Here is a 23,643-nt window from a genome sequence, read left to right on the forward strand (position 1 = left end):
ACGCGGCCATTTCTCCAAATACCATAAGAATGCACATGGCTCTATATCCGATCGTCTCTTCACCACGTGCTCCTCACCTCACTTACCGGCTAATCTCCCCCCCGCTCCTACAAAATGAGCACCTTCGCCGACCCCGTGCCAACGGCCATAACACGCCCCGGCCGCAAAAGCCACGACCCTGACGCCAAAAACCCAGGCTTCGTCGACACCAAACTCTCTGCTGAGCTCTCCTCAGACAGCCTCCCGCTCTCCGAAGCCGAGCTGAAAGAAAATCCCTTCCTGGACCGCAATGTCGCGCAAACGTACCGCGCGATCTACGATGAAGCCGGGTACGAGTGCCGCGATGCGTTCGACCCGGATTTGACGTGGACGCGCGAGGAGGAGCGGAGCGTGAAGCGCAAAGTCGATTTGAGAGTGACGACGTGGGCGTGCGTGATGTTTTTCGCGCTCAATGTTGATCGCGGGAATCTGAAGCAGGCGATTGCGGATAACTTGCTGGATGATTTGGGGCTGACGACGGATCATTATAATACGGGTGAGTCCCTGGAATGGCAGCAAACAAGCGACGAATTAGTCCGTTGCTGACTGCGCATACAGGAAACACGATTTTCTATCTCTCGTTCTTGGTGGCTGAATTGCCGTCTCAGCTCCTTTCGAAAAAGCTAGGTCCAGATAGGTGGATCCCGATGCAAGGTTAGTTGAGAAGCCTCGTCTTTCGACCGTGCGGATATGATGCTAACTGGAGGCAGTCACGTTGTGGTCCGTTGTCGCTATATCGCAGGCCGCTTTGAGTGGCAAGGCTAGCTTCTACGCTACTCGCGCTCTGCTTGGTGCTCTCGAGGGCGGCTTCAGTAAGTCAAGCAATTCGATGCGAACGACTTCTCGGCTGACAGCAAATGCAGTTCCCGATCTTATCCTTTGGCTGAGCTACTTTTACAAAAGCAAGGAACTGACCATGCGATTGAGCTGGTTCTGGATCTCGCGTTACCTCACCATGGTGATCACCTCGCTGATGGCGTACGGACTCCTCCACATGCGCGGCGTACACGGGATGGAGGGTTGGCGATGGCTGTTTCTCGTCGAGGGTCTCATCACGCTTGCAATCGGTCTTGCCTCGTTCTTCCTCATGCCGGCGTCAGCGGTGCAGACCAAGACCTGGTTTCGTCCCAATGGCTGGTTCACGGATCGTGAAGTGGGTATTGTCGTCAACCGAGTCTTGCGCGATGATCCGTCAAAGGGAGACATGCACAACAGGACTGGTCTCTCGCTGAAGAATCTTTGGGATTCGATTCGCGATTATGACCTTTGGCCGGTGAGTACAGGTTGCTGTCCGGGAAAGCGAGCATACGCTGACAGATGGTCTCCAGATCTATATCGTCGGCTTCGTTTTCATGATTCCTCAGTCTACTGCCGACCAGTACCTGACCCTGATCCTGCGTCAGCTGGGATACAACCAGGTAGGCCTCATCACTAAACAACAGACATTGTCCGATGCTAACACCCTTTCAGTTCAATGCCAATCTCCTGTCAATTCCCAACCAAGTCATTAGCTGCTTCACCCTCTTCGGTGCAACGTGGTTCAGCGAGTTCATCAACCAGCGTATGCTCACAGCATCCACGCAGAACATTTGGCTGCTGCCTTGCCTGATCGCTCTCCGCTGGTGGCCCGGCGCGCAAGTCAATGCATGGGCGACCTTCGCCCTCATGACGGTCCTGCTCAGCTGCCCATACACCCATGTCATCAACGTCTCGCTAACATCGCGCAATTCCGGCTCGGTGCGTACGCGCTCCGTCTCAGCCGCCTTCTACAACATCACCGTGCAGGTCGGCACGATCATCTCGTCAAACATCTACCGCGAGAACGACAAGCCGCTCTACCACAAGGGCAACGAGGCCCTGCTGGGTATCGACGTCTGCGCAATCGTGCTGTTCGTATTCGCGAAAGTGTATTATGTGTGGAGGAACAAGCAGAGGGAGGCCAAGTGGAGTTCCATGACCGAGGAGGAACAGGCGGACTACGTCCTCAATACCAAGGACGAGGGCAACAAGAGGCTGGACTTCCGGTTCGCGCATTAGCCTGTCTTGTCCTGCGCTTGGAAGTGCTGGGAGGCTTCGGGTGGCGCATTCGTCACACGGAGATGGTATCACAACAAAAACTTCCAAACGGATAATGTTGCGCGGCTCGACAAACATTTTGATCAAAAACGCATCGATCCAGTTTTGAGGTAGTCCCGTTCCGTAGACCCACCCTGTAGATCGTCGTCAGGAAGCACCCGGCACGTCTTACTCTTTGCCCTACTCGTTGCTGACGCCAAGTGGTCTTGAGGCTCGATCCTGTTCGCCTAACCAGGCTGCACCCCGCTTTACGGGCGTTGTTTCAGACCCGCGTCGCACGCGCCATTATTCGACAGATATACCGCTATCAATGCGCGCATTCACGCCCGGCCGCCAACGAGTCGGTCAGAGACTGGCGACGATAATGTTGAGAGACAGTGCATGCTGGCCGGCCTTCCGCGGGCCGGGCCTGTCAAGCGGAGTAGAGCACTGCGGAGCCTGGTGACGTCGCTTAACAAACACGCAGCGTCAGAGCTTCTCCCACCGAGCCGGGCAGCCACCAGAGGCGCGCGCTCAGCCAAACGCCCGCCCAGGACGTGGCAGGTCTGCTGAGCTGCTTCGCCGCGCCCCCATCACCTCCCTCCGCCCACGCCGCCCTCTTGCATGTCTTTCGACTCCCTCCCCCATCCGCGGCTCTCATCCACATCGCCCACCATGGACTACAAGACTCTCCGCCCGCAGCCCAAGAGCGTCAAGAAGGCGCCGTTCACCGTCGAGGTGCCCGGCGTGCAGAAGAAGGACGGCGAGACCATCCCCAGGAGGAACCACCGCACCAAGGATGGCCTCGTGTCGACGCCCGCGCCCGATGTCAAGACCATATGGGACATCGTCCGCACTGCCAGCAAGAAGTACGGCAACGCCAAGGCCACCGGCAAGCGCAAGCTGATCACCATGCACGAGGAGACCAAGAAGATCAAGAAGAACATCGATGGCCAGGAGCAGGAGGTCGACAAGAAGTGGCAGTACTACGAGCTGTCGCCGTATGAGTACGCTTCCTTCACCGAGCACGAGGCCACCGCGCTGAAGGTCGGCTGCGGCTTCCGCTCCCTTGGTATGGAGGCCGGCGATCGCGTTCACCTTTACGCCGCCACCCACCCGTACTGGCTGGCTACTGCGCACGGCGCCTCCAGCCAGAGCATGCCGATCGTCACCGCATACGACACGCTCGGCGAGGAGGGTCTCAAGCACTCCCTGCTCGCAACCAAGGCCAAGGCCATGTTCCTCGACCCTCACCTCCTCACCAGACTCATCGCGCCGCTCAAGGAGGCTAAGGACATTCAGAACGTGATCTACAACGACGACGAGGCGCCCTCCTCCAAGACCGAGCCGGAGAAGCTCAAGGCGGATATCGCGAAGCTGAAGGAGGCACACCCCCACTTGAATGTGCTCAGCTTCTCAGAGCTCACCAGGAAGGGCGAGGAGGCCGCTGTGCCGCCGGTTCCTCCGCAGCCCGAAGACCTGTGCTGCATCATGTTCACATCCGGCTCCACCGGCACACCCAAGGGTGTGCTTCTCACACACAAGAACGTCGTCGCTGCCATCGCTGGTGTTGACGTGATTGTCGGCCCTTACCTTGGCCCTGGTGACGGTCTCCTCGCATACCTCCCTCTCGCACACATTCTTGAGTTCGTCTTCGAGACCGCCTGCATTTGGTGGGGTGGCACCATGGGTTACGGCCACCCCAAGACCATCTCCGACAACTCCGTGCGCAAGTGCCGTGGCGACATTGCCGAATTCAAGCCTACGGTGCTGGTCGGCGTGCCGGCTGTCTGGGAGACCGTCAAGAAGGGCATCATGAGCAAGGTCGGCAAGATGAACCCCGTGGTCAAGAACATGTTCTGGGGCGCTATGAGCGCGAAGGGTTTCATGATGGACCACGCCGGCTACCTGCCTTTCGCCGGCATCGGTACCAGCGTTGTCGACACCGTTGTTTTCAAGAAGATTCAGGAGGCGACTGGCGGCAAGCTCCGCATTTGTCTGAACGGCGGTGGTCCCATCGCCAAGGATACCCAGCGCTTCATCTCCATGTGCATTGCTCCCATGATCGGCGGCTACGGTCTCACCGAGACCTCAGCCATGGGTGCCCTCCAGGACCCCCTCGCATGGACCGACTCCGCACTCGGCGAGGTCCCCGGCAGCGTCGAAGTCAAGCTCGTCGATTTCCCTGACGCCGGCTATTACTCGACCAACAACCCGCCGCAGGGCGAGATCTGGATCCGCGGCGACTCGGTCGCTCAGGGCTACCTGGACCTCCCGAAGGAGACGCAGGAATCCTTCAAGGACGGCTGGTTCCTCACGGGCGACATTGGCGAGTTCGACTCCCAGGGTAACCTGCGCATCATCGACCGCAAGAAGAACCTCGTCAAGACGCTTAACGGCGAGTACATCGCGCTGGAGAAGCTCGAGTCCGTCTACCGCTCCTGCCCCGTCGTTGGCAACATCTGCGTCTACGCCGCCCAGGACAAGAACAAGCCCGTCGCCATCGTCGTCCCCAACGAGCCTGCGCTGAAGGAGCTCGCGAACAACAACGGCATCGCCGGCTCCGCGCTCGAGGAGCTCTGCCACAACAAGAAGCTCAACGGCATTGTTCTTCGGGAGATGCACGCTTCGGGCAAGAAGGGCGGCCTCAACGGCATCGAGCTCATCGAGGGTGTCGTGCTCTCCGACGAGGAGTGGACGCCGCAGAACGGCCTCGTCACTTCGGCCCAGAAGCTGAACCGCAAGGGTATTTTGGAGAAGTACCAGAAGGAGATCGACACCGCATACGGCGGCAAGTAGAGCCTTGGAAGAGAATAAGAGAGAGAGATTGGAAGGGATAACTGGGAAGGATTGGAGCAAAGATAATTTGGACGGTTTTCACGATCAGCGGGCGTCTTTTCGAAACGGGAATATACTCTCTACTGTTTTTCTATGCTAGCTGTGCTTTTTCTCTAATGCCTTCTACACTCTTGACTCCATGCTTCGTGCGGGCGTTTCGGCGGCTGTTTTGCGCGTTTGCGCTCGTTCTTCACTCTCCCATCATTCGTTGAACAATCCGGAAACCTGCTAGATGTCTAGTAACATAGCATCAAGTAATGAGTACCCCTGAGGGTAACTACAGCGAGCGAATCCTAACGGCGCCATCCTTCAACTGTTCAACCGTAAGCGCCCGGCTCGCAAGCGCCACCAACAGCGGCACCGCGTCGCTAGCGCGGCAAGCAGGGTTTAATATCTGCATGCATTTTGCCGAGCATAGAGTATATTAGCTGACTTCACTTCTTTTGGAGAGGTTATATGGGCTAGACATGAGGAGAGTTTGCGGCGCGAGGGAAGAGGCGCGTAGGAAGCGTGTGATGGGATGAACGCTTTGTATCGTCGAAGTGAAAGAGAGGCGTGGAGTCCCGTTCCACTGATGGGTTGAAGGAGCCGGATTACACATTCTCTCATCAATCGTTCGCATGCACAATTCTGAACAAAAAGCTTCCTATCTCCTCGAAGCACCAACCACTCACGCCCCATGCAAAATGCTCTCTTCACTACACACATTACCCACTCTCGTCGCCATTCTGACCCTCACCACTCTCGCCACAGCGTTCCACAACCTCAACCTCAACCAGCAACCCCTCCTCCAACCCCCCACAACCCTTCACACAATCGCCTCAACATCAACATCCTACGCCTTCCTTCTCGCCACACAGACACGCACGCGCTACGTCGACGACGACGGCTCGACAGCCGTTCCTCGACCGGTTCAGACTTGGTACGCGGGACAGAAAGAGAGGGGATGCGATCGCACGGCGTGCGCAAGTTGTTGGGTTTGGTATGGGTGTCGTGGGGGAGAGTGGTGAGTTTTTTCCTTCCTTCCGCGTGTGGTGTTGTGAGGTGACTCGGAGATGGCTGACGAAGTGATGTGGGTTAGCGAGGAGTGTAGTGGGGCGGAGTACTGCCGGTGTGAGTGAGAGGTGAAAAAGTGTTGATTCGAATTGGGCATCAAGACTGTGGCGAGGGCCGAAGGGCGCGAGGAAGGGGGGTTTGTGTGTACATATTCATTCTTCAAGATTGTGAGAGCATCCTGAGATGTACACGGCCGCCATCAATTCATCAACTCGTCAATCATCCCCTTCCCTCTCAAGCACATCAACCTCATCCCCCACACTCAAAATCCCATACTCCACCAAAGGCAGCACCTGCATCCCCAAAAACGCCGCCCCCGGCTCCTCCCCCCTCGTCTTCCGCGTCCGCATCAGCGTCCCATACGGCTCGTTCTTATCCTTCATGCCCGTGTCCGGGTCCACATTCGGCAGCGTGCACCTCGAAGTTCCGCACCCGAACAGAAACTCCGCTTTCGCAACGCCCCTCGCATGGCTCGTCGCCGACCGCCCGCGCCCATTGCCCTCGAAATCCATCCGCGGCTGGATGCAGCGGCCGAGGGCGGCGCGGCGCCAGCCGTCTTCTTCGAACGCAGGCGCGCCGTCGATGTAGATGTTCGCGCGGAAGCGGCGGGCGTCGAGGCGGTGTTTCATGTTTGCGCTGGCTGGGAGGTTGGCGTCCAGCGCGCGCACGCTGGCGAGGTTGAGGATGTGCGCGCAGTAGCTGTCGGAGAAGCCGATTTCGAAGCGGCCGTCGGCGAGGTCCTGGGGCAGGTTGCGGGTGACGGGGCGCAGGCGGGTGTCGTCGCGCTTGAAGAGGGCGAGGGGCTTGCGGACGCCGAGGAAGCGGCGGAGTTTTTCGAGGGAGGATGGGTCGATTTCGTTGGAGATGTTGGTGGCTTGCGGGCGGTCTTTCCAGACGGTGACGGCTTCGGATGTGTACATTTTGGCTTCTGCGCGTTCGGGCGTGGGCGCGAGGGGGATTCTGATGGTTACGGTTTCGGTGCGGAGGCCAATGGGGTTGAAGTCTGGTTGGTAGGGGAAGCTGATGATCAAGCAGCCGCCATTTGATGCCCAGTCTGAGGCGATGGAGGGGACTGAGAGTTTACGGCGCCGCTCTGCGTCAATGCCAGCTGATTCAAGGACGACGGTGCCCTTGCGGCTCCTGCTGCGGCTTTTTGATATTTCTGTGCTGTCGTCCGAGATGTTCCTTGTGTGGTTGATAGATTGGATGGGTGCCTGCTTCCTCATATCCGGCACCCAGAGCTCGGTCTTGACCAATGCTAGACGGGGTAATTCCCGGGCGGTGATGAAGCGCCATTCCTGCTCGCCGTCCGAGCTGGTCTCTGCAGGCGAGTTGGAAGGTGCCGGCTTCGTGTGAAGTTGGGCAAACGTGAACATCCGATCGTATCTCAAGCCAGTACTTTCAATCTCGGAAGCAGGCAGCTCAATTCCACGGCATGATTTGATTGGGTAGGTGAAGAGTGCTTTTACCCTAGGTCTCTGCCCGTCATTGATTGGGGCGCTTTGACTGAACTGATCTTTCAGATTACTTCGGCCATCGGGAAGGCCAAAGCGTCGACATCCAGATAATGAATCGGTCCGTAACTTCGAGCTAGCTGGACTCACATCTTTATAGATGGTGAAGAAAAGGGGCGCGACGATGAGTGCGACAGTTGCGAGAACTCCAGGCGCAGAAAGATATTCGATGTAATGGTCCAGTAATGCCAAAGCCAGAGACATGGCTGGTGCGGAGATCTCCAGGAGCTCTAAACTCAACGATGATTTAGAACGATCGTATATCGCAAAAGATGTTGGAAATGTACAGAACCATCAAAAAGCAGGGCAGAAGTGAGCTGTCAGCTGGGCATCCGAGTTGGTGCAACCCCTTCACACAAGCACTGAACTCGTCCGTCTGGCACGATAAGGTTGCACATGCATGCCGTAGGGGTGTAACTCGATGGGAGAGATTCAAGATTTGGTCGCAGTATATTGGAAGGTCGTCGAGATCTGGTCTGGGCTGGCGCCCAATGTGAAGTGGAGGAGCAAGCGACGTCGTCGGCGGCTTCAGCCGAACCCACCACACGCAAGCGGCGCGTACGAAGCAACGCGTCGATTGCAACCTTATCGACGACAACCGAAAATCTGGGGACGACAAGGGCATTGGGCTTGGTCTGACCGTCGTCGCATCGACACCATCCGATCGACAAGACGACGCATGTGATAGTCCTTGTGTTAGGGCAGCAATGGCTGGCCCTGCCGAAGCCACCACCAATTTTACCACGCCGTCGAGCTCCAATGCTGTGAATAAAGCACCGACTTCATCTCGTAAGTGGAACAGAGCTCTTCAAGAAAAGACGTTATGCATTCGAATCTGGAGGAGATAAAGAATACTCAAATTAATAACTATCACTAGATCGCCTCCCCACCGTCTCAGCATCAGACGCATTTCGAGACCTCGAAGACAATGACGACAATGCCCCTAGCAACGCAAAGACAAATATCCCGGATCTCGATAATGCCCTCGGCGGTGGCTTTGAGTGCGGTAAAGTGACAGAACTCTGGGGTCCGCCAGGCGCAGGCAAGACAGCAATAGCGTACGCCACAATCCTCCTCCCACATCCCGGGAAAAGAAGACAAAGAATCCCGCCGCCACTGACACACCTTCCAGCCTCAGCGCCGCCTCCACAATCCTACAACAAGGCTCCGCCGTCGTCTGGATAGGTACCACCACCCTCCCTCCCTTCTCTTCCCTTACCCCTCCAACCCACTAACCCAAGCAACAGACACCTCCCACCCCCTCTCCACCACCCGCTCCCTGACCCCTCTCCCCAACCCCTCCTTCCACCACCTGCACACCCCAACTCTATCCCACCTCCTCGCCCTCCTCCTCCACCCAACCCCTTCCTCACAAAAAACACAACCTTTCCCACCCCCCTCCACCCGCCTCTTGGTGCTAACGAACCCACACTCCCTCCTCGAAACCTCCAACCCCCGTACCCCAGCGCCCTCCACCTCCGAAACCCACAAATGGGCCGCCGCCCGCCGCTACGCGCTCCTCGGCACGCTCGTCTCCGCTCTCAACCGGCTCGCAGCTTCGCGCGGAATCGCAGTGGTCGTCACGACGGGCTGCGCGACGCGGGCGCTGCCGGGCGGGGGCCCGCTGGGGTTGGTTCCTGGTGTTGGGGGGAGGGAGTGGGAGGCGGGGGTTTGGGGAAGGGCGGTTGTGGGAAGGGAGGTTGGGGTGCCGGGGAGGTGGGTGTTGGTGGAGAAGGTTGGGGGTGTGGCGAGGGGGGGTGTGGTGGGGTTTGAGGTTGGGGAGGGAGGGGTTGCTGTTGGGGTTGAGAGGGAGACGGGGGAGACGGAGGGGAAAGAGGTGCTGGCTGCGGCTGTGGTGTCGAGTCCGGTTCGGGGGAGGAAGAGGGCTGCGGAGGAGATTGCGGATTCGGATGGGGAGGAGGAGGAGTTTGGGGGGTGGGCGGAGGAGGTTTTCGATGCTGTTGAGGGGGAGGGGGCGGGTGAGTCGGAGGTTCCGGCCGGTGAGGACGGTGCTGAAGAAGGCGGGAAGACGACGATCGTGCTCGATTGATGAATAATTCCACAATCCGACGCGACCACGACAGCCTGCTGCCCACGAGCATTGAGCGCTCCAATCTTGAAACACATCTGCCAGGAAGGAGCAAGCCAGCAGCCTCACACTCCCTCCACCGCCTCTCTCCACGGCTCTCAACACTCAAACCTCGACCCCACGCTGCAATCCTCTCTGGCTACGCAGTTCGCTCAAAGATGTACCCAACCCACCAGACAATCCCAACGACCTGCCAGGAAAGAGATATTCCACTCCCACAACCGAGCGCGAAAGAGTCTCGACGCCAGAGGGCAAGAAGCGATTCCTGCAAGCACAACCGAGCCCGACAGAGTCTCGACGCCAGAGCGCAAGAAGCGATTCCTGCAAGCAGAGGACACGCTCACGCCGGCTGCAGAAACAAACTCGCGACAGAAGCATAGGAAGCGAAAGGAGAAAACTGAGAACCGTACTTCAATCGATCGCCGCCTTTCATTCCATTTCATTTCATGTCATCTCATCCATCCCATTCCCCATTCGATCCGGTCCATTTCGTTCATCTCGTCATCAGAGCCAACCCACCCAACCACTATTCTACATACGGAAGACTTCATGCGGGGATTATCCATTCGGTGTATCATGTCGTTGTCCTCATCGCATCGCATCGCATTGCATCGCATCTCGTTCCAATTCATGAGCCAACCTCCCTTCGTTCTTTCTCTCAGTTCCTTCTTCACACCTCACATCTTCAACCCTGGAACAGCAACCCCGCCGCGTACTCGACATTCCCATCGCACGCATCGAGCGCCGCGACGGCCTCCTCGCGCGAAAAGCCCAGGTTGACCAGCTGCTCGACGTCCTCCTTCCTGTGCTCCTTGCCAGCCGGCGTCGCAGCCGCCTTCGAACTCGAACCGACCGCCTGCCCCTCGCCCTTGAAATTCCCCTTCCCGCTCCCCGACGACGGTCCCGCTTCCCCTTCCCGCTGCCTGACGGTGCCCGTCTCCGCGCCCAAGCTCGTCCCATTCGGCCCCGGGACCGTCGGCTCGCTGGCCTGCGCCTCCTCCAATCCCTTGGGGATATCCGCCTCGCCCAGGAAGGGGACCTCGTTGCCCATGCCGAAGATGAGCCTGTTCTGCGCGAGGTCGATGACGGCCTGGAAGCGCTTGAGCATGTCGAGCCCGAGCAGCAGGTCGACGTCCTTGCCCTCCATGACGGTGAAGGAGCAGGGCATGACGGCGGCGCCGATCTTGATGTCGGCCGAGTGCACGCGGCCGAGGATGGTGGCGGTGCCGACGCCGCGCGCGACGCCGCTGTAGCGCCGGTCGATGAGGCGCATGATGCCGCAGGCTTCGGCGCACGAGGGCGACATGATGGTTGTTTGGGCGCCGGAGTCGACGAAGGCTTTGACGGGGTGTCGGTTGACTTCGACGTTGATGTAGAGCATTGTCACGCGGCCGAAGACTGGGAGGTGGGTGCGTTAGTTGGGGTGGGGTGTGGTACGTAGGTGTTGAAGGTCAGGGTAGCATACCTTCCGGATTGTGCTCGTAGGCGTGCTGCAGGTTGTCCTGCACCGATTGCTGGCGGATCATCTCCTCGATCTTCTTCTGGGCCTCGACGTTGAAGGGATCTTCGTTGAGGAGGCGCATTTGCTCGAGGCGCTCGCTCTCGCGGCGCTCGTCCTCGCGCAGCATTTCCAGCCAGACTTCGCGGAAGCGGTTGCTGTCGTTGATCGCCTCGGCGAGGGCGGGTCGCTGTTCTCGGACTTGCGCCATGGCGTTGGCGTTGCCTAGTATGCTCAACCGTGTGCGCTCGATGTCGCCTTGCGATCCTTGCTGTTGCCTGTGCTGTGCTCCCATGTTGTTGTTCTGCTGTTGGCGCTGTTGCTGCTGCTGCTGCTGCTGCTGTTGCTGTTGTTGCTGAGGTGATCTTGTCAACAGCACCAGCATATCCCCATCCTTGACTCCGGCCTCTTCCAATGTTTTCGTGTCAGGCTGTAGGACAGCGTTGTTCAGGTAGAATTGTTGTTGTTCTTGAGGGAATTCGGTCTCGGCGTTGGTGAAGGCTTTCAGGTCGGCGATGGTGAGGCCGGGAGGGAGGTCGAGGTTGAGGAGCTCCTGGTCGAGCTTGTGGTTGGGAGCGATGATAGATATGGTGACTCGCGGCCTGGGCGGGACAAAGAGGTCGGGGTCAGCATGTCTGTTGCCGTAACACAGGACGGGTGTGAGGGTGAGACGGCGGGCCGCGGTGGGCGGACGAGGGAGTTGGGAGTTTGATTGTACTCACATTCTGGCGGTTGTCTGGGATGTCGGTTGGGCGGAGGTGCCGGGTATGGGTGGTGTGTGCCTTGCGTGGTGGATAGCTCGTATGCAGGTCGCTCGAAGCAGAAGGCGTTGCAGCGGAGGTGACAGGTCGCGAGTGGGATGCCGACGTTGGCGAGAGTGACACCCGGCGTGAGGTGATGGATGCGGTCTATGGGGGTGGAGACGGGAGGGAAAGCTTAGGCAGGAGGTCGGCGTTTGCGCGATGTTTGTGCCTGCGGGTGGAAGAGTTGGGATGGTGATGGACGGAAGAGGTGGACTGGACTCGGATGCGGATGCAGATGCTACGGTTGGGGCATGACTAAGACGGCGGCACTGGAGGCGAAGGCGGTGGAAGCAGCACGAAGAGGGCGAAGGGTGGTGGCCCTGGTGGGGGAGTGAATGACGGGTGGATGGTTGGATGGAGGGAAGACGGAGGGGAGGGCGGCGGGCGGCGGGCGGCGATATCTCTGCCTCCGCCCTCGTCGACGGCGCGGCGGGCGAGGGTCAGTCTACGGCGGCAGGCGCTGGCATGGGCGCGTCAAGAGGCGGTCAAATGCTGGCCGTCGGTTGCGTGTGTGTGCGTGTGTCGTGGCAACCGGGTGCGCGGTGCCTGCTGGCCTGCATGCGCGGATAGCAGCAGGTCGCGGCGTCTTCCCGGCCTCACTGCCTAAGGTACTGGTGAGATGCCTGTCTTCTAAGGTACGCGCAGTAGTAAGCAGCACATACAGCCAGTACATACATACAGCAAGACACGCCCGGCCCTGCCCTGCCCTGCCATGTGCCTGTCGCCGCCTGCAGCCCCCACCGACGGGCCGCGCCTCGCCTGTTGCTGGTGGTGGCCCGCCTCGCTTTGGCGCTGCTGCTGCTGCTGCTGCTGCTTGACACCTCAACCCCGCCTGAGGCTGCCACCACTGCTTGACCCCCCGCCTGAGGCTGCCACTGCTTTGCTTGACCCCCCGCCATCGTCATCGAGGCCCGCCGGCAGCTCCAGCAGCTCCATCTCCATCTGCGATCTTCCATTCCACCCGCCAAAGCTCACAAGAGAATCGCCCGGGGCAGCACTTCGGGGGCTCAAACCACCTCCCCGGACGCGGCGACATGTCCCGGCACATCGATGCCATCCGCTGACGCCATCCGCCGCTGCGTGCGCCGGCGTGCAGTGCAGCGCATGTCGTGCGTCGGTAAAGCGTCCGCGCTGCTGCCTCTCGCCCTGTCGTGTCCCTTCTGCACCCTTCTGGCGGAGCTGCCGCTAGCAGCCCCGTCCCTCCAAACGTCACTCGCCATCGCTGCACCATACCAGCCCACTTGTGTGACATTGGGCCTCCAACAGCCCACAAATTCGCCCGTCGCCCACCGTTGATCATCAAACACTCAGTGCCAGCGACTGCTGCGTGCTTCACCTCCCCCGCCACGACCATTAAGCTCCGCCCCCGCATCTGCACACCATGCCTCGTGACCTGACCTCCTTCGTCAAAGAAGACGCCCTCTCCGATATGAGCCCTCTCGGCCGCTCCGAACAGCACCAGGATCAACAACCGACCCAGCAGGATCCTCCCGGATCCCAAGACGAGCCCCCGATGATGTTCAGGGACAGCATCCAGGCCAAGGGCAACCAGGAACGCGACGAGCTGCACCCGTACACCCAGACCCTCACCTTGAGCGACGTCGACTCTTGTGTCATACTGGAAGAAGCCGCCTTCCCGCCTCACGAGCGCGCCACCAAGGAGAAGGTAAGCCAACCGATCTCGTACCTCGTTTCAGGTTATCAACCAATCCTGCAGAACTCTGCCACATCACCCTTTTAACGTCGTGCCTGCCGGTTTCACTCCATGCTCGCTGCTGCATGCGCTGGCCTTTTAAGCTGTGCTTCTTCGCCTGACGTCCAGCCATGCCTGTTCGGGAAAGTGCACGTGATGGCCCTCGCAGACCTCACTCTGCTTCGGGCCACCACACCTCCAGCTCATGTCCTTCGCCATGCAAGCTTCCCTCGCCAGCGTACCGATCCCATCGGCTCGCTCCCCGCCCTGTCACACCCTGCGTTTCCGCCCGAGCGCTCATCTGTCAATCCAGACGTGCACACCACATGCATTCAATAATCCATCCGCGAAACCAACCATATCCAAACGCGCATCCGAAGAAAACTAACCCAACCCTCCCAGTTCCGCTACCGCCTAGGCAAATGCTCCGAGCTCTCCCTTGGCATCTTCACCTCGCACGAAGGCACCGACATCCCCACCGCCGCCACCTCGCAGCCCGTCTACAGCGGCGCCCCGCACCGCAAAGCCGTCCTGCTCGGCCACATCGTCGCCACCAAGACGACCAACGCCATCGTCTCCGACTCCGACATGGCGCTGCCCTCCGACGACCCCGCCAACCCGGCCCTCGGCAACAAGCAAGAAGGCCGCACTGTCGCCATCCACTCGCTCGCCGTTCTCCCGCAGTTCCAGCGCAAGGGCCTCGGCTCGACGCTGTTGAAGGCCTACCTCGACCGCCTGGCGAAGCAGGACGTCGCGGACCGCGCGGCACTGATCGCGCACGAGGATATGATTCCCTACTACGAGAAGTTTGGGTTTAAGAACAGGGGAAAGAGCGCGGCGCAGTTTGGGGGTGGCGGGTGGTTTGATATGGTCAAGGAGGTGACGCTGGAGGATGAAGGGGATGGTTTGATATGGTCAAGGAGGTGACGCTGGAGGATGAAGGGGATTCGTGAGGTTTGTTCGTTTTATTAGCGTATCTAGCCGATTCTTCAGCTTCGTTTCGAATGCATTCTCCTACTCTCCGAGCAGATATTCCCGAAGTCTTTTTCAAACCTCTTCCCTACATTTTCATCCCACCTTTCCCCCACCTCTCCTCAACCCCTTCACTCATCAACCATCAAATCAACCCCCACCCCCCTCAGCGCCTCGACCGCCCACTCCGGATACCGCCCCTTATCCCCCCCATACATCTCCGCAAAATACCCCCTCAAAAACCCCGGAAACACATCCCGCACCACCGCCTCCCGCACCCTCCCCATCAACCCCAGCAAAAACCAAACATTGTGCACGCTCAGCAAATGCGCCCCCGCCGTCTCCTTCGCCGCCGTGTGGAACACAAACGCCCGCGTGACCCCCAGCCCGCCCTCCGCCGGCGCCCGGCAGCAAACGCACCCGCACCCTGCCTCGATCGGCCGGAAATCCTCCGCGAAGCTCTGGTGCCGCAGGTTCAGCGTCCCGCGCGCCGTCACCGCGTTGCCGAACCGCGCCGTCCGCGTCGGCCACACGCAGTCGAACATGTCCGCCCCCAGCGCCACGGACACCACCAGGTCGTCGGGGAAGCCGACGCCCATCACGTAGCGGGGTTTGGTCTCCGGGAGGAGCTCCGTGACGGCGGAGACGACGGCGCAGAAGGAGGATTTGGCTTCGCCGCCGGAGAGGCCGCCGATGGCGATGCCGGGGGTGTTGCGCGCGAGCATTTCCTGCGTGCACTGGCGGCGAAGCGGGAGCGAGAGCCCGCCTTGGATGATGCAGAAGAGGGCTTGGGTTGAGGGGTTGCGGTGGGCGGCGATGCAGCGGTCGAGCCAGCGGATGGAGCGGGCGGTTGCGGAGGTTATGCGTGCGTGGTCGGGGGAGGTGGTGGCGATTACGTCGTCGAGCTGCATGATTATGTCGCTGCCGATGGAGTTTTGGAGGGAGATGGAGTGTTCGGGGGTGAGGAGCCTGGGGTTTGGGGGGTTAGTGGTGGGTTTGTTTGGGGAGGGGGAGGGGAGGAGGAGGGTTACATGGGGGATTTGTCGTGCGGGCTGAGGAAGCGCACGCCTTCTTCTGTTACTTGGGCCAGTTGGAGGAGGGAGACCATTTGGAAGCTGGAGGGTGTTCGTTAGTTGGCTTGTCGTTCTGCGAGAGTTTGCTATTTTCGATCGACGAAAGGGAGACGTACCCTCCACTATCTGTATCACCAAGTCAGCCTCAAATCCACAAAACCACCAAGCAAGCAACTCAATTACCTGTCAAAATATTATGCTCCCACCCCTGCAACTTGTGCGCGCCGCCGATGGCATCCAGCGTCTTCTGCCCCGGCTTCAAACCCCTTCACATCATTCGGTCGTCAGCAAAACTCCAAAACCAATCCCGAACGAGTCAGGAATTCCACGTACAAATGATAAGTATTGTTCAAACAAAGCCTACACCCCGTCTCCTCCAGCTGCTTGGGCGTCAACCCTTTCAGCGACGCCTGCGTCGCGACCGGCATGAAAATCGGCAGCGGCACGGGGCCATGCGTGAGGTGCAGCGTTGCTGCTCGCGCGCGGGTCGTCTTTGTAGCATCGTCATTAGTCTCGCTTCTTGAGGTTGAGTACGGATATGGATTCTGGACTCACCGAGCATTTTGCCAACAGCTCGTAGCGCAGCGCTGAGGTGCCTGGCGGGGGCATGGGATCGTGCGAGGGCATGGCTGGAAGTTTTTGGGCGCGTTTGGCTGGCTGCTATGGATTGGAGTTGGATCGCGGGGGCGGGAGGTTTGGTGGCGTGGGATGGGTGAGGGCGGTTCCCGCTTTGGGAGGGGGGTCAAACGCCGAGGGGGCAGAGGTGGTGTTGCGGGAGGGAAAACACCGCCCTGATGGAAAAGAAACAGGTACTTAGACGTGTTGGACGAGTCGCGTTGATTTCGATAGGTGGAATGATTGTTGGTCCATGGGCGACTTGCTACATTGGGCGGAGGATACACATTCTTAATCTCATGAAATTAGTGATTGACATTCATTTATATTTCATAGATTGATCACGAAACGATCTCGAACGCCCCTGCTTCTCATTCTCTGCACATGAGACCCATGTAAGGTAGTCTAATGCCATGGAAACGTCTCACGTTCTTGTCCTGAAAGCTGGGACGGTCTTGTTATGATCACTTGCTTTGCTGTGGCGGCGAACAATGCCTGCGCACGAGAGAAAGTCCAATTGATGTATCGTAATCTAGACAAAACAATTCGAAATCTAAACGACCGCCCAGAGAGGCATGGGCAACTCGCTCTTGATAAGGCTGGGCCTCCTTGTTGTCGGATCTTCCTTGAGACCAACATACGCCTCCCTTCGCCCATCTGTCGTAACAGACCAGGTCTTCAGCCCGTAGTAAATAGCGATGGCATGTACGAGATAGCGTCTGGCAAACAGTCAGCAAGAAGCACTCACAACCACAGCACAAGACAACCCACCCAAAACTCGCCCCATGATCATCAATCAAGCTCTGGAAAATAAGCTTATCCTTCCTCAACGTCCCGTCCTCCCTCTCCCGCCTCTTCTCATCGCTCATAGCCCCATTCCTTCCCACAAACACGATCTCCTCGTCCTCGCTATCCGTCTCCTCAATCAACCCCTCGCTCTCCAACTGCCTCTGTTTCCCCTCCCACTGCTCGACAAACCCCCTCACCTCCCGCTCCAAATCCTGCAACAGCCCCTTCGCCCCCTGCGCCCGCTTGAGCTTCGCCTTCAAATCCCTCGCCACCTTCTGCGCCGCCGCCTCCTCTTTGCTCGCGGGCTGCGCGCGCTCCACCGCCGCCGCGTTGCGCGCCGCCGCCCGCCGCGCGAACTCCGTGTCCCACAGCGGCGCGAGGAAGTACGGCACGGCCTGCGCGTTGTGCGTCGGGCACACCTCCCAGTCGCTCGGGAGCGGCGGCTCGGCGTGCGGGTTGCTCAGCAGGCGGTCGTTCTCCCAGCGCTGGCGCCGCCGCGAGCCCTCTTTGCCCTTGAGCAGCGCGTTGCGCCGGTTCTGGCTGTCGCGGCGGATGGGCTCGCGCCGCTTGTAGACGGTGTGCGAGGGCTCGGGGCGGCGGGTTGGAGGGGAGGCGGGCTTGAGGAGGTCGGAGGGGGAGTCGTCGAGAGGGATGTCGAGGGTTACGTTGCGGTTGCGGGCGGGGCGCGGGGTCGAGATGGAGGCGGCGCTGAGGACGTCGGCGGCTTGTTCGACGGTCCAGGCTTCGATGCGCGAGTGTGCGTCGTCGTGATCGTTGGGTAGTGGGGTGGCGTGGGAGGCCATGGTGATGGTGGGGTTTTGCGCTGAGGCTTGCGATGGGTGGGTGGACGGAGCAGCGAAGGTTTATACGCGATCTGAGCGATCTATTTGCTGAACGATGTAGCGACAAACAAACAGATTGAAAGGACTGTGTGGTGGTGCAGGCAGAGACAGAAGGGAGACGCGGCGCGGGATGCGATGGAGCAGTCATGACGGGCTGAACATCATCGCCGCCTGCGCCATCTGGCCCGCATCGGAAGGGTCCTTGCAGCGATCCTTTATCGGGCCAATGAGGAAAGCAGGATTCATCACAAGGGGTGTGACGGGAGATGCTGATCAGGTCACAGGAGCTGGTGAGTAGGCCTCGGCATGCTCAAAGCCGTATAATGTTCACGCATTCGTGCTGTATCCCATATCGTTTCGTGTGAGCTCGTAGACTTGATGTTGGGACGAAATGCAGGCATCCGTATTTGAAAGCTCTCGACAGCCTGGTGGACGAAACGCTGAGCGATCGTGCTTCGTCCGGTAGAAGGTCGCTGGGGCTGGCGCGTAAACGTAGCTGTCAAAACGATTACATCGAAGCAGTTGGTGATGCTGTCTCCAAATAAATGTCGAGGGTGGACGAGAAAGAGCTCTGAAAGTGAAGAGGCGCACTGGCTGCTGTGCACTTGATCTCGGAAGTGCAGAAGCGTGACCCCGCGCGCGTTTCGTGTCGGCGAGCAGCCAGCGCGACTCGATGATCACCGGCGCTTCAAGAATCGACCCTCGAGTTTCCTTGACCTGGCACTCGACTGCACTCTTGCTAAAAAAGGATACACAAGCTCCGCTAAGTTCACTCTTCGCATCTCAAAGTCGCCCGTGATGCTGGGATAAAGGACCATCCCACAACCTCGACCCCCCGAGCCTGCAAGGCCGAAAGGAGAAATGGAATCTCCACGAGAAACCAAGCGCAGGAAGCTTGATACACCCAGCAAGCAGTCTCCCGCCTCGGCGCCCGCTTCTCGCAAGAAGCCAACTCCTCGAGCAGCCCCAAACGGCACACCAGCGAGCCGTGCAAAGCAAGCTCGGGAAGGCCTATCACCTTTCTCCCACTCCAAGGAGAACGCCCGGCCACGCAATGTCGATCCTGAGGACACCGCACAGTCAACACCACAACGCGCGTTGGAGAAATTAAGAGCGAAAAAACAGACACAGACGAATGGCGACGATGAAGGAACGACCGCTCGCCCTGCGAAGGAGCCCGAGACACCTTCGAAAGCGAGCAGCATGGCAGGCTTCTTCAAGCGATTTGCGGACCCGCGTCTTGTCTCTATGAGAGCCAATGCGCAGGATCGCGACAGCAGTGAAGATGGTGGTAGCGAGGCTGCTGCGGATGAATCGGACGGCGGCTCGACGGCTCCTAGTGTGCGGGCGAGTGGTCGTAAAAAGCAGCTTTCGACGAAGCTTCGGGAGCAGGCGGGAGGTGGGACGCCAGGGTCGAAGACGGGACCTGCTGTTAAACAGAAGAAGACTTCTGAAGACGAGATCAGGGATCTTGAAGCAGCGGCTCGTGTTGCTGCTGACGATAGCGAGGTAGAGTCGACAACGCCCGCACGAGCTGTAGGCGGCCGAGGTTCGAAGACGCAGACTCCGAAACCGAAATCTGCTGGGCTTAGGCCAGGGAAGACACCGGCGGTGGCAGGTAACACGGTATTGGAGAAGACACCAGCCAGTAGGAAAGCTCCAAATCCTCAACTATCGACGTCCGCGAGAGCATCGCCCGCGACAAAGAGACTAACATCTACTGGGAGGCCCAGAGGAAGACCACGAAAAATTGTCGAGCCTATTCCGACTTTTGCAGATAGAGATGTGCCCGAAATCCTAACAAATGGAGATGCCATGGAAGTGGATGATTCGGAGGAGGAGAGGACTCGTACAACCAGGGGCGCGACTCCTCCATCATGGCTGAAACCAAGACCTGCAATCACCCCTCAAAAAAGTGTGCCTAGTGTTCCTGTGAGCACAAAGAGGTCTGCTGCTCAACTGGCGAAGCTCCCTTCATTGGGCGAGACACAACTACGTCTCTTCCAACGCGTGGCTCTTGAGAAGATCCATGGCAAGCGAGCAATACCTTTGACCAATTTGCACGACGAGTACGCGAAGGTGAATACGGTTATCAATCAGACTATTACTTCCGGCGAGAGCAACAGCATGCTTCTCATCGGTGCGAGAGGGAGCGGTAAATCTACCCTCATCAACCAAATCCTACAGCAGCAAAACAAGGAGCACCCTGACGACTTTCACGCGGTAAGACTCAATGGCTTCATTCATACCGACGACAAGATCGCTCTGCGCGAGATCTGGCGACAGCTTGGGCGCGAAATGGATCTGGACGAAGAAGAAAACACCGCGCGAAACTATGCAGACACCCTCGCATCGCTTCTCGCCCTCCTATCTCATCCCCTTGAGCTTGGTCAAGAACAAGCACCAGGGCAGACGAACAAAAGTGTTGTCTTCGTACTGGACGAATTTGATTTGTTTGCTTCTCATCCGAGGCAGACGCTACTTTACAACCTTTTCGATATTGCGCAGAGTCGCAAAGCTCCAATTGCAGTCTTGGGTCTTACTACGAGGATCGACGTCGCGGAGTCGCTGGAGAAGCGAGTCAAGAGTCGCTTCAGTCACAGATACGTCCATCTGAGTTCGTCGAAGAGCTTTGCCGCCTTTGTGGAAGTCTGCAAGGCGGCACTTACATTGCAGGAAGACTCGCTGAAGGAAGATGAGAGAGACGTGATTTTGCCACAGGTGAACGGCTCGACGAGCGAAACACATGCCACGGTATTTGACACGTGGAACGTCGCCATCGAGAACGTGCTTTCATCAGACGCCGTGGCAGGCTTGCTCCGTCGCATCTACTACACAACGAAGTCCGTTCCCGACTTCCTCGCTTCGATGTTGAATCCCTTTACCACCCTCCCTCTATCCGACACCACATACGAAGGCATTCAAGACCACCTTACCACAAGTCTCGGCCTTCGCTTTGCCTCCCCAGACTCCAAGCTCACGATTCTCTCAACCCTCTCGACGCTCCAGCTTGCACTGCTCATCTGTGCAGCCCGACAAACGGCGATCCATGCCACCGACACTGTGAGCTTCAACCTGGCATACGAAGAATACAAGCTGCTCGCGTCAAAGGCCAAGATCCAAGCTGCAGCTTCTGGCGCCATGGGAGCAGGAGGCAGGGTCTGGAGCAAAGAAGTCGCGAAGGACTCCTGGATGAGCCTAATCGACGTCGGTCTGATCATGGAAGACAGCTATTCAGGGCGAGGCGGTGGCGGGGCTGCAGGTAGGGCAGACGTGAGCCTTGAGGAGATCGGAGAGTCAGGGGTCGATCTGGGGACTTGGGGAAGGTGGTGTAAGGAGATTTGAACGGTACCGCATTGTAGATACGAAATGAAGAATACTATCCAGTCTAGCCCTGCGGATCGACTGACATGACTTCGGCCGTGACACCGGACGCGCCACGAGCGACGACTATCACGTTTACTTTCCCAACGTGGACGCTGTAGCCGCCGTACAAGGGCTTCGCTGGAACGAACGGATCCGTTTCTGCTGCGACTGACCAGGCGAAACCTTCCCTCACTACCTCGACGGCTTTCCCGTCAACGAAGACCTCGACCTTCGCACCGTCCACAGTGCCTGAGTCGCCCACAGTGCCAGCGAGGTGCAGCGTCTTGCCATCCATGTGCGATTCGAGCACGCTCAAGGTCGGAGGTGCGTAGCCTCCTTCCCTCGATGTCGCTTCCGCCCGCATCTCAAACCCATCAGACGCCAGATCCGGCGTCCCAGGCGGCCTCACCCTCCCCTTCGCCGCCAGCTCAAACGCCCTCGCAAACCGCAGCAACTCGCAGTCAGACCCATGCGCGCCCGCAAACGTCAAATTGCACGGCATCCCCTTCCCCTCCATCAGCCCCATCGGCGCGCTCACAGTCGGCACGCCCATGTGCCTCAGCGCGCGGTTCCCATTCGAATATTTAACCCCGTTCTGCAGCGCGTGCCTCGCGCTCTCATCATCGTACTCCAAATCCGCCCGCCCCACGTCCCCATTCGCAGGGAACACGACCGCGTCCACGCCCAGCGCCCCCATCCAGTCTTCCAAGTCGCGCTTGCGCTGCGCTTCGAGAGCAGGCAGGGCTTCGGCAATGCCGTCGATGGCCCAGATGGATTTCCCGCCGCGCTTCTGCGCGAGCGCCACCAGGTTCGGGTAGTCCATGAAGTTCTTCCGCTCCATGTAGCGGTCCGGGATGTAGTCGGCGGGGCGGGGGAACATTTTGGCGCCGTCTGCGGCGGCGAGCGAGGGGATCTGGGCGTCGCCGTTGGACCGCAGGAAGTCGTCCCAGAGGTAGGCGACGAGCTCGCCGCGCTCTTTGCCGTTCCAGTCCGGGGCGAAGCCCTGCACGTTGTTGGTGTGGCCGGAGAGGGAGTCGTCTTCGTAGTTGGAGACGAGCGGGAAGTCGGTTTCGATCACGGTCGCGCCGAGGGATTCGAGGGTGGCGCGAGCGGAGTGCCAGAGGGTTAGGACTTCGGGCGAGACGTAGGTGGGTTTTGCGGCGGGGTCGGGGGCGTTGATGAACATTTTGGGGACGGCGAGGCGTTTGCCTTGGAGGGAGGTTGGGGAGGTGGGTTGCAGGGAGAGGAAGGTTTGGGGTAGGGGGACGGGTTGGCGGGAGACGTATTGTTGCTGGGACCAGAAGTTTTCCTCGTCGCGGGGGTCTTCGGCTGTCAGGACGTCGAGGATCTGCAGCATGTCGTCTACGGTCCTGGTGTGTGGTACGAGCACATCGCAGGTCGGGTACAAAGGCCAGACACCTCGTGGGGAAATGACATCTCGGGACCCGGTGAAGGCAATGAGAGCGTTATTGGATGCAGGCGAGCGGCCAGAGCTCACAGTCTCCGATCCCAGACCGAAAGCCGCGAAGCTTGCTGCCGTGGACGTGGCCGAGCCGTTGGATGAACCGGATGAGAAAGCTGCTGTGAGATACTCCTGGTTGTACGGACTCTCTGCCCGTCCGTACAAGCCACGATGCATTCCAGAGGCCATCATTGGAGGCGTGTTGGTGGTTCCAATGCAAACAGCGCCAGCCTTGCGCAGCTGCTCGGCGACGAAGCAGTCTTCGTTGGCGACGAGGTTGGCGAACGCCGGTGATCCTGAGGAGCATGTCATGCCCTTGTATTTCATGCTATCTTTGAGGGTGTATGGAATCCCATCAAGAGGTCCATTGGGTTTGCCGGCGGCACGGCGAGCGTCTGAGGCAGCAGCTTCTTTGAACACATCTGGATTGAGCTTGACGATCGAGTTGAGGCATGGTCCGCGAAAATCGTACGTATGGATGCGCAGCAGGTATTTCGTCACCAAGTCGACGCTGGTGATTGATCCCGAGCTGAGAGCGGCTTGCAGCTCTGCAATTGATGCTTCTACGATCGTCTGGACTATTTAGCTGTGCTAGGCTGCAATCACATTCGGCGGAGACTTACTGGAGACATCTCGTCGAACTTGTCATGTAATGGCAGCAACGGCCTACTGTAAAGTAACAACGTTCCTCAAGGTGCGGTCCTCGCTGTCAACTGCTGGTTTGGTCCAAGGTGGAGTCAGTCCGCTCCTACGCCCCACACTTATCTATGTATCTCTTCTAGCGCTTTGGTACAGTGATTATGGCAGTTGACGCCGTGACGAGAAACGTGATCTGTTGAGACAATGGGAAATTATTCGCATCAACAGGACATCGAATATAACAGGCACGTAGACATCGATGTAACATAAGCCTGCCTTTATCGTGCCGTAACAACCGCG

The 23,643-nt window shown here is 58.9% G+C and overlaps 9 protein-coding genes across 9 annotated transcripts; 4 read left to right on the forward strand and 5 right to left on the reverse strand.

The window, feature by feature from the left end:
• Nucleotides 1–114: 114 nt before the first annotated feature.
• On the forward strand, nt 115–2,282 carry WHR41_07758 (uncharacterized protein; the record flags this gene model as incomplete). The annotated part of the gene is made up of 5 exons (XM_069376362.1): nt 115–535; nt 598–693; nt 750–1,312; nt 1,368–1,457; nt 1,510–2,282. The coding sequence occupies 5 exons, from the start codon at nt 115–117 to the stop codon at nt 2,074–2,076; spliced, it is 1,737 nt and encodes a 578-aa protein (XP_069226747.1). The 3' UTR covers nt 2,077–2,282.
• A 487-nt stretch (nt 2,283–2,769) lies between these two features.
• WHR41_07759 (uncharacterized protein) lies at nt 2,770–4,893 on the forward strand (the record flags this gene model as incomplete). Its single annotated transcript, XM_069376363.1, has 1 exon — nt 2,770–4,893. The coding sequence occupies one exon, from the start codon at nt 2,770–2,772 to the stop codon at nt 4,891–4,893; it is 2,124 nt and encodes a 707-aa protein (XP_069226746.1).
• A 1,310-nt stretch (nt 4,894–6,203) lies between these two features.
• Nucleotides 6,204–7,706, reverse strand: WHR41_07760 (uncharacterized protein; the record flags this gene model as incomplete). The annotated part of the gene is made up of 1 exon (XM_069376364.1): nt 6,204–7,706. One exon carries the CDS (start codon nt 7,704–7,706, stop codon nt 6,204–6,206), a length of 1,503 nt encoding a protein of 500 aa, XP_069226715.1.
• Nucleotides 7,707–10,276: 2,570 nt separating this feature from the next.
• Nucleotides 10,277–11,813, reverse strand: WHR41_07761 (uncharacterized protein; the record flags this gene model as incomplete). Its single annotated transcript, XM_069376365.1, has 3 exons — nt 10,277–10,989; nt 11,057–11,691; nt 11,812–11,813. Coding segments are annotated over 3 exons (1,350 nt in total).
• Nucleotides 11,814–12,840: 1,027 nt separating this feature from the next.
• WHR41_07762 (uncharacterized protein) lies at nt 12,841–14,617 on the forward strand. Its single transcript, XM_069376366.1, has 2 exons — nt 12,841–13,558; nt 13,988–14,617. Exons 1-2 carry the CDS (start codon nt 13,274–13,276, stop codon nt 14,510–14,512), a joined length of 810 nt encoding a protein of 269 aa, XP_069226713.1. The 5' UTR covers nt 12,841–13,273; the 3' UTR covers nt 14,513–14,617.
• Nucleotides 14,618–14,688: 71 nt separating this feature from the next.
• WHR41_07763 (uncharacterized protein) lies at nt 14,689–16,295 on the reverse strand (the record flags this gene model as incomplete). The annotated part of the gene is made up of 6 exons (XM_069376367.1): nt 16,186–16,295; nt 15,964–16,121; nt 15,814–15,896; nt 15,747–15,756; nt 15,589–15,672; nt 14,689–15,526 (listed from the first exon to the last, which is right to left on the reverse strand). The coding sequence occupies exons 1-6, from the start codon at nt 16,255–16,257 to the stop codon at nt 14,689–14,691; spliced, it is 1,245 nt and encodes a 414-aa protein (XP_069226714.1). The 5' UTR covers nt 16,258–16,295.
• A 361-nt stretch (nt 16,296–16,656) lies between these two features.
• WHR41_07764 (uncharacterized protein) lies at nt 16,657–17,837 on the reverse strand (the record flags this gene model as incomplete). Its single annotated transcript, XM_069376368.1, has 2 exons — nt 16,657–16,964; nt 17,017–17,837. The coding sequence occupies 2 exons, from the start codon at nt 17,835–17,837 to the stop codon at nt 16,799–16,801; spliced, it is 987 nt and encodes a 328-aa protein (XP_069226718.1). The 3' UTR covers nt 16,657–16,798.
• Nucleotides 17,838–18,737: 900 nt separating this feature from the next.
• WHR41_07765 (uncharacterized protein) lies at nt 18,738–21,221 on the forward strand (the record flags this gene model as incomplete). The annotated part of the gene is made up of 1 exon (XM_069376369.1): nt 18,738–21,221. One exon carries the CDS (start codon nt 18,738–18,740, stop codon nt 21,219–21,221), a length of 2,484 nt encoding a protein of 827 aa, XP_069226719.1.
• Nucleotides 21,222–21,264: 43 nt separating this feature from the next.
• WHR41_07766 (uncharacterized protein) lies at nt 21,265–23,570 on the reverse strand (the record flags this gene model as incomplete). The annotated part of the gene is made up of 2 exons (XM_069376370.1): nt 23,328–23,570; nt 21,265–23,277 (listed from the first exon to the last, which is right to left on the reverse strand). The coding sequence occupies exons 1-2, from the start codon at nt 23,334–23,336 to the stop codon at nt 21,265–21,267; spliced, it is 2,022 nt and encodes a 673-aa protein (XP_069226716.1). The 5' UTR covers nt 23,337–23,570.
• Nucleotides 23,571–23,643: the final 73 nt, after the last annotated feature.

This window comes from Cladosporium halotolerans (assembly GCF_011745625.1).
Source record: "Cladosporium halotolerans strain TM138-S3 chromosome Unknown Sca33, whole genome shotgun sequence".
Taxonomy (NCBI): domain Eukaryota; kingdom Fungi; phylum Ascomycota; class Dothideomycetes; order Cladosporiales; family Cladosporiaceae; genus Cladosporium; species Cladosporium halotolerans.

Coding starts and splice junctions, on each gene's coding strand:
- WHR41_07762 (XM_069376366.1), top strand. CDS start 13,274: ATGCCTCGTGACCTGACCTCCTTCGTCAAAGAAGACGCCCTCTCCGAT. Junction 13,559..13,987: donor AGCGCGCCACCAAGGAGAAG/GTAAGCCAACCG, acceptor CAACCCTCCCAG/TTCCGCTACCGCCTAGGCAA.